This window comes from Lactuca sativa, chromosome 9 (genome assembly GCF_002870075.4).
Source record: "Lactuca sativa cultivar Salinas chromosome 9, Lsat_Salinas_v11, whole genome shotgun sequence".
Classification (NCBI taxonomy): domain Eukaryota; kingdom Viridiplantae; phylum Streptophyta; class Magnoliopsida; order Asterales; family Asteraceae; genus Lactuca; species Lactuca sativa.
This window is the reverse complement of record NC_056631.2, coordinates 119703449-119716045: the sequence shown is the minus strand read 5'-3', so window position 1 is coordinate 119716045 and position 12597 is coordinate 119703449. Positions and strand designations below refer to the sequence as shown.

The 12597-nt window shown below is 37.7% G+C and overlaps 1 protein-coding gene across 1 annotated transcript; it reads left to right on the top strand.

Annotated features, from left to right (window-relative positions):
- The first annotated feature begins 10762 nt into the window (after window positions 1–10762).
- Window positions 10763–12127, top strand: LOC111915559 (mitochondrial uncoupling protein 5). The gene has a single exon (XM_023911212.3). It carries the CDS (start codon window positions 11047–11049, stop codon window positions 11971–11973), a length of 927 nt encoding a protein of 308 aa, XP_023766980.1. The 5' UTR covers window positions 10763–11046; the 3' UTR covers window positions 11974–12127.
- The last annotated feature ends 470 nt before the right edge of the window (window positions 12128–12597 follow it).

Genomic DNA, 12597 nt, shown 5'->3' with positions numbered 1-12597 from the left:
ACAAATACCATCTCACACAGAGATAGTAGAACCACCTCCCGAGATAGCCCAACACTCGTCTAGTGAAACCCTATCTCCCCGACCCTCAGGGTTTCCGTATCTTGAGATCCCTTAGTGCAGATTCATTTTGCACAAAGCTTGAGATAGACACTTTATAGCAAGCAAACAACCATAGTCACGCAACCCACTCGACGATCTAGAAAGTCTCTATCAGCTAGTTGACAGGAAACGCGAAACCAAAGACCACTCGAGCTCTCTAAGAACCAACCTGAAGGACTACACTACCAGTACAGGAGAGAACGATAGGCACTTCGGAGTGGCGATCGCGCCAGTGACGATCTTGCCATAGAAGTACACTATGTTCTAAGTATTGAAAGGCTCTACCCTTCCGAGAGCCTAGGACCATCTGAGAATCCTCAGATATTTGGTCCAACCCTTTTCAGGCCGCTACTTCTTTCTGATATACCACAAGATTCACACCTGATCGATCCACTTCTTAGACTAGATATGCGATTACCCGACATCACTCGTCGTGCCTCACTCATCTTGATAGAATCCATTGAGAACCCTAACCTTGTAGATACACCAGTTGGAACCCACTAGCTACACGAGACGAAATCCGCATCCCGTACGTGAGGGTCTGTTGGAATGTCAAACACAGACCAGAGATCACTTGGGAATGCGAGGACAACCGTATAGGAAGTACTCTCTTACCTCTACTTGGCCATTCATACCTACTTCCTTGCCTAGACCTGAATTTCGGGACGAAATTCCCTCTAACGGGGGGATGATGTGACAACCCAAAGTTTATTCCGTTACATTACCCCGTCACCGTTAACGGAATATTCCACTGTATAAAGGTTCCGTTAATAAGAGGTCATTAAATAAATAAATGTTTTATTTATTTATGTTTTTATGTCGTTATAGTCGTAATAAGGTAAATGAAAACACTTAAATTACATTTCCAAAGTAATTTAGAAAAAGTTAGTTTTTTATTATTACGACCACTAAATCGGGTGCGACCAAAAGCCCCGTATAACGACAGTATCGGGTAGAATCCCACTGAGCCCAGAACTCCAACCCCTATATAAGGGTGAGTGGAGTCCATTGGAGACTTTTTACACTCTCCAAACTCTCTCTCTACAACTTTTTCCTGAGCCAAAAATCATCCGTTTCGAGCCCCAAACGAGTAGGTAAACTATCCTAACTCGTTGTATAACTTATCTAGCATACAAATTCGAGTTTAAAACATAAAATAGGGACAACATCATGAGTTTATGGCCCAAGAACACTCTTGGGCCGTGAACACCAATTAATGGGGTTTTTAAGCCCCAAAACCCCTCCAAATTGTCCCTAAGGCTTAGATATGACTTGTAGGCTTATGGAATAGGACTTAGAACACCTGGAACTAGCATTTGGAAGAGTAAACAAGAGTTTACTACCCAAGAACATGCTTGGGCCGTAAACTCCTCTTCATGGGGAGTAAACTCATTTTTGTGTGTTAAAAATGCCCTTAAACACACCAATGGCCTTAGATTAAATTCTAGAAACGACCAACAACAAGCTAGGGACCTTAAATTCAATTAAAACAACACCATAAGGAGTTTACGGCCATAAACCCATCTTGGAAGGGTGCATGGGCCGTAAACTCCCACAAAGGGGTTATTTGGTGCCCTAAACTCCCCATTTGACTTGGAAAAATGCTTAGGAATTTACCCACTACCACTTAAGCCCTTAAAACACCAAAAGAAAGAGGGTATAGGAGCTTACGGAAGTAAGCTCCCTTGCTTATGGCCGTAAACTCCTCAAAGGGGCCATTTCAAGCTTTAAACTCATTCACACCTTATGGTTTTGGACTTAGAATAATTCCATGAGCAAGTAGAAGCATTAAAACACCCTAGAACCCATCACCATGAGTTTACGGCCGTAAACTCATGGTGAGTAGTCCGTGGGCCGTAAACATGGTGTTAGGGGTTTACTCTTGGAGAGTAAACTCCATTCCTTAGCCATACACACCCTTAGACGCTACCCGGGACACCCAAACACTTATCCAAAGTGTTTTCCGCTCCTTTGAGCGCGTATATTTGTTTAATTAGTATTAAATATACTAATTGTATGTGAACATATGTTATCATATGTTAAATAGGTCATTGTGTGTGTTGAAGTCCTTGCGTGACACCGAACGCCCAAACGGCATCTTCGTCGGACCTACTTACACACGGTGAGTTCATACCCCTGAATGAACCTTTTAAATGTTTTCACATGTTTTATAAGGGGGGGGGGGAATACAAGTTAAACATGCCAGTTATCATATCAATCACATGTGATTGATAACCCGCATGCACAAGATTTTACCACACTTTATACTGTTTTACCGAGTAGGACACTATAATGGTTTTCTAAAAGGTTTTCATTCGTTTCAAAACTCTTACTTATACTGTTTTGTATAAATTCATTCTAAACTGATTTATGAAAGATTTCCAAAGGTTTTCAAACATGTTTTTACAAAAGCATACAAATTGTTATTTTCTCCGAATATAAAGGTTTTTTCATCAAAGATTCTCTTTCACGACATATACTTTTACTTATTAGATACTGTTCCTTTGCTTATACTTATTTTATACTCATACTTAGTAACACTTTCACTTATACTTGTAGTCGATTATACCGATAGACGCTCTTACTTCACTTATTGTCGTCTCTACTTCGTGATACGCTTATACTTGTTCAACACTCCTACTTCACTTGCGACCGCTTCTACTTCACTTGTTCGACACTCCTACTTCACTTGCAACCGCTTCTACTTCACTTTTTCGACACTCCTACTTCGCTTGCGGCCGCTCCTACTTCACTTATTAGACACTCCTACTTCACAAGAATCACTTCTACTTGATACACACTCAGTCGTGGTTAGATGTATGTCTGTGCTTGTATAGATGCATATAAATAATGATTGAAGGACTTAGGAAGGCTTGTCCGCCCTATTTCCTTTTCTTTGTTGAAATGTGGTCTGGTGGGATCGGATGTCTATCCGAAGGTCGTTTGATTCATTACTTATATATTATGTACACAAGCATAGACATATGGGTTTACTTCAGTCAATTCAGTTAAGAGTCTCTACCTCTAGTTCAGCACTTACATTAGAAACCCACTAGTTGGAAGTCTCTACCAACTATTTGGGATGCATCTTTAGGACACGACCTTCTCCGTAGTCTAGTTGGTAACCAGAGTCTCCTGTAGGGAGAGCGGACATTGTGTGTATAGATCTATACGGGATTGACAACCCCGCACCCAGATTGCTAACTACAGTCCCGGCCTACCAAGCCAACGGGTGACAAATGTCACATCTTATAGACGCTTGTAGGGCGTCTGGAACTCTAGTCAGTATGGTTACGAGTATCCCGGGATACCTTATAATTCTTTGGCCTTAAGGTAACAGTATTTCGCCAGCAATTTACACTGTATGATATTTAATTTCGTAATAAAGTTGAATTAAAAAATAAGTAAATAAATAAATAATAAGAAGAAGAAGAACCTTGTATTACCACCATATTTTATGTTTGACCTCATCATCATATTTAAATCCTCCCATAATTTGAGGCATTGTGATTAACCAAAATGCAACAATGCTTGGATCTTTCATGCTATCAATAATATGCTGAAACACAAAAACAGATGTTTTGAAGTTTTGAAGTGAGATAATTGTTACAAGAGGAAAAGGGTTAGAATCATAATTGACATTTACCTCATAAGGGTTTTTTTGTTTTTTTCATTATGTTGTACGCTTTGCATTGTGACAACCGTCAATTTCCAGTCAAGTCAAAGTCAACTGAAGTCAACAAGTCAAACCGTTCGACTCAATTTGCCCGTGGGTACTAGAGTTTACGTTATGTAAATTCTAAAAAACTCACTATTCTAATGAGAGATCACTAATCGAAAAGTACGTACATCTAGATCTCCTTAACCTAAAACTGTGGTATGTGGCGAGCCAAACAATCAAACAATGTTGCATACTCATCGGGAGTGTGTAAGATCCTTAAACAAGACTTAACAGGGTTTACGGACCTTGCATTGCGAAGCCGGACACTCACAATTGTCACACACGAAACCTTTCTCAATCGTTTTCACTGTATCTCTCTTTATCAAGAATCTCTCCCAAATCTCCCCACGTATGTCAAATCTCTCCCAAATCTCTCTCTAAGTATGTGAAATCTCTCCCAAAACTTTCTTCGTATGAGAAATCTCTCCAAGAATATGAAATCTCTCCCAAATCTCTCCAAGAATGTGAAATCTCTCCCAGATCTCTCTTTGTATGAGAAATCTCTCCAAGAATATGAAATCTCTCCCAAATCTCTCTTTGTATGAGAAATCTCTCCAAGAATGTGAAATCTTTCCCAAATCTCTCTCAAAAGTTCTCGTAACTTTTTGAAGTCATTCGGGCCATCCCGACCCTTAACCAGGTCAAAAACGGCTTGAAACGGGGTAAAAACGAGTAAAATAGGCTTAAGGACCCGAAACCCCTCTTAAGGACCCGAAATCCCTCTTATGGCCGAAAGTCCTCTTAGGGACTGAACCCTTCTGAGCCGAACCCGAAGGCTGCTGAACCGAACCCGAAGGGTCCTCTCGGGCCCGAACCTCGCACAAGACCCGAACCCGAGCCTCGGTCCATTTCGCTCCATGATGCCCTCGGTCTATTTCTCTTCTGACTGCTTCGGACCGAGCCTACTCTTCTCGCTGTACCGCTTCGCTTCGCCTTGCGCCTAGCCTCAGGAGGACCGAACCTCCGACCCAATCTGAGAGGCCTCGTTGGAGGATCAATTCTTTCCGGTTTTCGACTACGACTTCATTTTAACTTCGTTTTTCATCATTTTAACACGGGATTTCCACCCAAAACTTTATCTTAACATATAAGACCCCTTAATTAATGATTAATCATGTTTTTAAGGATACACCTTATCCAAGAAGAGTGGGTGAAGTACAAGAGGTGGAGTGTTGACTTTCCTTTATTCTATGACAAAAGCAACCACTCCCATACCCACTCCATGTCACTATTCACCATCAGCCCATCCCTAGTCATTTCATAAGTCTTTTCTCATTATTTCCAGCCATTTCCCACGTTCTTAGAGCTGGAACATCCACCCTCTCTCCTCACACTTCATTCATTCTCTCATTTTTCCACCAAGAATCACACTCCAAACTCTCTCATCTTTCTCTCTCAAATTCGAGAACTTCAAGGCATACTCCAAGACTTTTCTCCTTCATTTAGTAAGTATCATCATCTTTCTTATGATTATTACACATCCTCCTACTCAAAATCATAGATTGCTTACACAAACATCATCACATTCTTGTTAGATCTTCGAATCTTCAAGTGTTCTTGAGTTGAACACGTCTCTTCTTCAACACCCATCTTTTGAAACTACTCAAGGTGAGTTCATATCTCTACATTTTCATGCTTTCTCAAGTTTTTAGGGGGGGGGGGGGGGGGGAATACAAGTTAAAACACCAAGAACATAACTAAAATTTTCTAACAGCTTTCATCAGAAAAGTTGGACTCCATTCACGGACTGTTTTGGACAACTTAAACATTTTTGTTTGAAAAAATGTTTTAGGTGTAAGTAGTTCCAGTTCTTAGATTTAAAATGACTACTTGCACATCTCCATACGATTTTTCTACAGTTTATGGTGATTTTTACAAAACTGTCTATCATTTCAAACACCAACCCGGACCAGTCTGTGATTATGGACTATTTCACCCAAGTTGGAGGTCATTAAAAATCGTGATAAAAATTATGAGTAAATTAGACACATTTTGGGAACTCTCAGAATTTACGGATTTAGTTTTCGACTTCGTATGATTTTTCTATGCCTTTTCTAAAACAGCGTAGGAAGGTTAAATTTAGTTAACAGCATATAAATTTCATAACACTTTGTATTATGTTGAGCAAAGTGTATAACAATAAGTTCTAAATATTGAATGTGTTTCCTTGTTAGTTTATCATCATAAACTAAAACTTATTCATTCATGATAAGATTATTCATTCATTTAGAACACGTATATTAAGCTATAATAAGCATAGTTTATGGATTCATAACACAAATGCGTTTTCATAAAAGAGTTCTTATACATTACAAACGTTTTGGGATAAACTATAATAGGTATGGTTTATGTTTCCACTAACACAACAAACACATTTCGGAAGGTTTTATTCCCACAGAAAAAGGTTTTACACTCATGCACACCACACGTAAACTTGTTAACCTTAATTGTGAGACAATCTCTTCCGTACGTCCGAGTGCGGAATCTAAATTCCTGGTAGTTATAATCAGAGTCTCCTGGAGGGAGAACGTGATAGTTGTGTATAGATCTATATTGGGATTGAAAAACCCACACCAGAGCTGCTTGCAACAGCTAGACCGGCAGGTCTGAGGTGACAAGTGTCATTTCAGTTTCGCGACACCTGAGAAACGTCGTGGCAGGTTTATTCAGTCATTAGTATGATTATAGCGGCTCACATAGGGATTTAACAACATAAAGTTTACAGGGATTTTTATAAATCAAAAAGGGTTTTATGTCGATTTAAAATCACTTTTTATATCAATAATTACAGATATTATGGTATATTTTCAGTCTTGGTATTTAAGACTACACATCATTCATTTCGGGATTTTTCTCAAATCAGAAAGGGTTTTACGCCAATTTAAAACCACATTTATATCCTTAAGTATGACAAATACTTTTTCATATTCGGACCTGGAATTTAGGACCACATAACTTTTATAAGGAAAATATTGGATTTTTCTTGGTAACATACATCTATTTACAAAGATCGATTATCAAACTCTTACTGTCAAAAACTTATGAACTCACCAACCTTTGTGTTGACACTTTTCAAAACTACTTGTATTCTTAGGAATTCAGTGAAAACAGGAAATCAACAACGTTTTGAGGATGAGACGATAAATCGTCAAACAGTTCATTTTGTATCACAATGTAATTGATTCGAATCATGTAAACATATACTTTGGTGTAACTTTTTCAATTATATTTATGATGGTTGTATTTACTTTGAGCACTATTATACTCGTTGTTGTGATACTCTACATGAAGTCCTCCACCCCCGGACGTTTCCGCCATCCTTGGTTTGGGGGTGTGACAGATTGGTATCAGAGCATTGTTTATAGTGAACTCAGTATATTGAACCACATAAGATATACAAACTATAAATGCATTGGGACTGAAAGTATTTGATTTAAAGTTTTCAAAACGATCATACTTTTAGAAATAAATAAACTCCTATTAAAAGTATACATGCATGCATACATATTAAGGTCAGCATCATTCTCGAACAAAACAAAAGTAACGATTGTTGAATATCACAGGTAAGCTCGGGGGTTTATGATCAGTCTTGGGAATGGCATAGCCTGATCAACTATGCTAGTCCGAGGAGTGATTAGCACATACCCAAGAATGGTTGTGAGATGGCAACAAGTCTAAATACTTACCAACACTACCACAATGAGAACATTAGAACAGAACACGAGTTTAAAATACTATAGGAGTATTTTGTAATATCATAACTTATATGAAAACTAAATAGATCCTTAATAATAGGTCTATAGTCCCTAAGTGGATACCCTAAGATATTACATAACTTAGAAATCATAGACTTAGAATTTGTGGTCATTGCCTTACTTCCTTTTCCTTATTTGGATGTGGATCTAGGGTAGGATCACTTATTCAAAGGTCTATCATATCTTGTTATATGTAATTAGTATGCACTATGTCATTATAGAAGTAACTAATAAGGATCACCCCTATAAGTAATTAATTATAGAGTTAGACGCCTAGTAATTATATCTTCCACTCCTATTCTCGCACGTACAACATAGTAAGATCCTACTTATCGGACGACCCCTACTTTCCCATCCAAACCCGAGAAATGGTGAATGGTTATGAGGAGAATCAGAAACGGAACCGGAGGTAATCAATCCTCCATGCATAGCAAGGGTTTCCGCAAACCGTTTCGACTACATCGAACCTGTGCCCCGTTGGGCAATCGTGATCGAGGGTTGAATGTCGATAGCAATGACAACAACCACCATGTGGAGATCAACGAGGGTGCTATGACCTCAACCACAGGGGACCGACTGACAGAGCCCTCCCGGCAAAGACCCGGCAGATTGCGAACATCGGGGATTAAAACAGGTAGACTACAACCCGAGTTCGGAAATTGCGCGCTACTACAGACCCTACTTTCTCACGTACCCGAGAGTTGGAAAGAGACTACTATTCCCGAGACCAACTCTCTTTTAGAACCTTATCGCCGCTCGTGAAGAGGAAAGAACCAACTCTATACATAAAGATTGTAGATAAAGATGGAAACTAAAACACAATGGATTATGAGAAATCACAAAAAATAATAACCAAACCTAGGAACCAACATCGAACAAAAACCCTATTTTCTTTACTTCAAAAAAATCAACGTACCTGCACATACTTAAAACCGTAGAACGAATTTCACAAAAAAAAAATGTTATTTCATAAAAAAAGGAGTCTGAAAAAAAAAGATGGTGGTAAACCGAAGAAGACATATCAAAATCAACAAAAAAACGAAGATATAAACATAAATGATGCACCTGATAAATGATTTCTGTCATATTATCCCTATAATAAAAAAGAAGCAATCAATGAATCTTAACATTGTCGATGATAGTGACAATAACTCAGATTAAGGAAAAAAGACCTGATATTAGAGATGAAGTGGAAGGAGATGATTAGCTTCGTTGCAGATTTATTGGTTATAGTTTCTTTATATTTAATATTGTGGGGGGTTTTATGTGGTTCATTTTGAAGGAACATAAATAAATTGCTATTTTTTTTTAAATAAACAATTATATTTCGCAATATAGCCATAAAATAACAATGTATTTTGAAAGTACATTGTCAAATGTTGGATTATACTTGTGTAGACCCATTTTCACGCATGGTTGGCTATATATATAGTTGTTTTCCTTGTCACAAGTAAAAAATGTTTAAAAGTACTTATATGTGACGAGCAAGGTCATTGAACTAATAAAACAACAAATGTTGTCTAATAAGACTAAGGGGAATGGTAACACTCTTAGCATCTTGCCACATCAGTTTTTTGAGTGCCATCTCATTTTTCTCCATTTAGCATCTAATCTTAATATTTGGTAGGGAGTGGTAACACCCTTAGCATTCCTTTTCTTTTTTCTTAAATTAAACTAATTTATTTTAATACACAAACATTTTTTATGCACAAATATTAATCAAAATTTATTTTTTTAAACCACCAACAATTAATATAATATAAATCAATTACATGAAAATAAGTATAAAATTTAAGTGTAGGGTTCTTTTGGTAATTTCAGAAACTAGGTTTGTGAGAGGAATTAAACTAGGGTCATTCTCACGCATGGTTGGCTATATAATATATATATATATATATATATATATATATATATATATACACACACACACACACACATAAAAAATGTTTGTGTATTAAAATAAATTAGTTTAATTTAAGAAAAAAAAAAAGGAATGCTAAGGTTGTTACCACTCCCTACCAAATGCTAAGATTAGATGCTAAATGGAAAAAAATGAGATGGCACTCAAAAAACTGATGTGCCAATTAATATAATATAAATCAAGTACATGAAAATAAGTATAAAATTTAAGTGTAGGGTCCTTTTGGTAATTTCAGAAACTAGGTTTGTGAGAGGAATTAAGATAAGGGGTGTGATGTGTAAGTATGTGATTTTTGAAGGTCTATTTCTATCAAATTCAAATTTCTATCTTCTTCCTCCCAGCAACAGTCTCCCATTTCCATTTTCAAGCTTAGAAATTGCGATTTTTTTTTTTCCAAAAGCAAGTGAATAACTCAAATTTGTGGAGAGGAGATTGAGGGAGGCAACAACACCGAAGGTGAATCATGAAAAGAACAACAATAGAAAAATAAAATAACCAATCAGTTTAAGCTCTTCATTCTCTCTCATCTCGCTAGCTTCTTAACGAGTTCTTCCTGACGTATCCTTTAGCGAGCTGTTAGGGATGGTATAGCATCTCATAGCGAACCTTTTGGCGAGAGGGGTGACAAGGTCACTCCCTCAAACCTAAGAAGTCCTTCAATACTATAAATATTTACCGATTTTAGTGTAATTTCTATACATTTTAATAATAACAATAACTCTGCTTTTTTTTTTTATAATTATTATATAATATCTATATAAATTTGTATTTTATTTATGTGTTCCTGCATTTAACACGACCATAATTTAGTTTTAAATAAAAGAGAAGTGGATGGATAATCTTCACTCATAATCTTCGTTCAAATTCAAGGGATTGTGAATCATGATGGAAATAAGCTTAACATGTCTTTTTATATATTTTTTTTATATTTTTTTCATTATTTTAATAGCACCATTATTATTATTTTTTTCCATCCTTTTTTTCTCTCCATACATTCCTTTCGATTCCTTTTATTTTCCTTTACTGGAACTCTGAATTACAAGAATTTTACCTTAATTACCTTAATTGATTGAAATTGTATTATTATTATTATTATTTTAAATTTGTTATTCATTTGGATTTCAAAAAATCTAATTACAAAATAATACAAAATTGTCAAGAAAAAAGGTTTTGTAAGATCAAGTTTTCTTAAATAGATTTCAAAATAAGAGCATTTAATAAACACGTATATTAGTTTTCTCTTTACCAAAAAGTCAATTCAAATCACACCCAATTATGATAAAAATCGCCGACGCGTATTCTTCTTCCTCATCCGACTTTCTCTCCTAATTCCATCAATAAATATCACCCTCCAAACCAATTCAATTCACTTCATTTCCTTCCTTTTCACTGTAAAATTCATAAATTTTATGTCTCACAGACCCGTGATTCCTCATTCTTCCTCCATAGCCTTTGGGCTCCATTCCCATCTCCTTGTTTCCAGTGATTTGAATCCTAACTGGTCCTTTTGATTCTTCCATTCTTTTTTCCCAAGTTTGATTTCTATTCAAATGGGTGTCAAAGGATTCGTTGAAGGTGGTATCGCCTCTATCATCGCAGGTTGTTCTACTCATCCTCTTGATCTAATCAAAGTCCGTATGCAGTTACAGGGCGAATCCGCCCCTGTTTTCGCTCTCAATGGCTCTAGTGGTGCAACAATCACCATGCCAAGGCCGCCGCCGCCGGCCGGACCCATATCGGTGGGTGTGAAGATATTCCGGACTGAAGGCGTTGCTGCTTTGTTCTCCGGCGTCTCTGCCACAGTTCTCCGTCAGACGCTCTACTCCACCACCAGAATGGGTCTGTACGAGATCTTCAAAGAAAAGTGGTCCGACCCAAACACCGGTAACCTCACGCTAACCAGGAAGATCGGATCCGGGTTGTTAGCAGGTGGGATCGGCGCTGCCGTCGGGAACCCAGCTGATGTCGCTATGGTGAGGATGCAAGCCGACGGGAGGCTCCCGGCTGCTCAACGGAGGAACTACAAAGGTGTTGCAGATGCGATCTCGAGGATGGTGAAGCAGGAGGGTGTAACCAGTCTCTGGAGAGGATCGTCGCTGACGGTGAACAGAGCGATGATCGTGACGGCGTCGCAGCTGGCGTCGTACGATCAGATCAAGGAGACCATATTATCAAAGGGGGTGATGGGAGATGGGTTGGGGACACATGTAACGGCGAGCTTTGCAGCAGGGTTTGTGGCGGCTGTGGCATCGAATCCGGTGGACGTAATAAAGACTAGGGTAATGAACATGAAGGTGGAGGAAGGGGTTGAGCCACCATATAAGGGGGCGGTGGATTGTGCAGTGAAGACGGTGAGGGCGGAGGGGCCGATGGCATTATACAAAGGATTCATACCGACGATTTCAAGACAGGGTCCGTTTACTGTGGTGCTCTTTGTGACACTAGAGCAAGTGCGTAAAATTCTCAAGGATTATTAAATGCCGTAGACAAAGATATTAAATTAAATTAAATGATAGATAGTGATGATGAAGGAAAAAAATACTAGTAATTTATGTATGGATGATAAAATATTATTATATTTTTCAGTTATGTTATTTATATTAGTAAAATATGGCCGCTGTTAGCAACCAATGAATCAATTTTATATATTATTATGTAGCTAAAATGTTAATTTGTTAGTAATATCTTTTTTCTAATTTATGACAATGAAGTGTGGTTATTTAATATATTAATTTACACCCTCTTAGAAACAGTATTCTCTTCTTATTGGTGGAGATTTTTTTTCTTTCCTGTTTTACTTTTTCTTTTATCTGTATTTTTTTTATCTTTTGACACAGTTATCTCGATGCTTCTTACCACCAATTCTAGAAAATCCTCATCTTATGTGTGCTTTACTCCACCGCCTTTATCACCCAATCACCTGCTCTGATGCACCACTTCATTATCTTTCTCCCAAGTCTCTCTTCTTCTTCAAACGAACCAACAAAAATTTAATTCAATTATTGTCAACACCTCCTCCTCTAATCGATTGTCCATTTCTTCTGCGATGATTGATACCACTTGCCACAATCACCTTCCTACAACACCATCATGACCAGAAT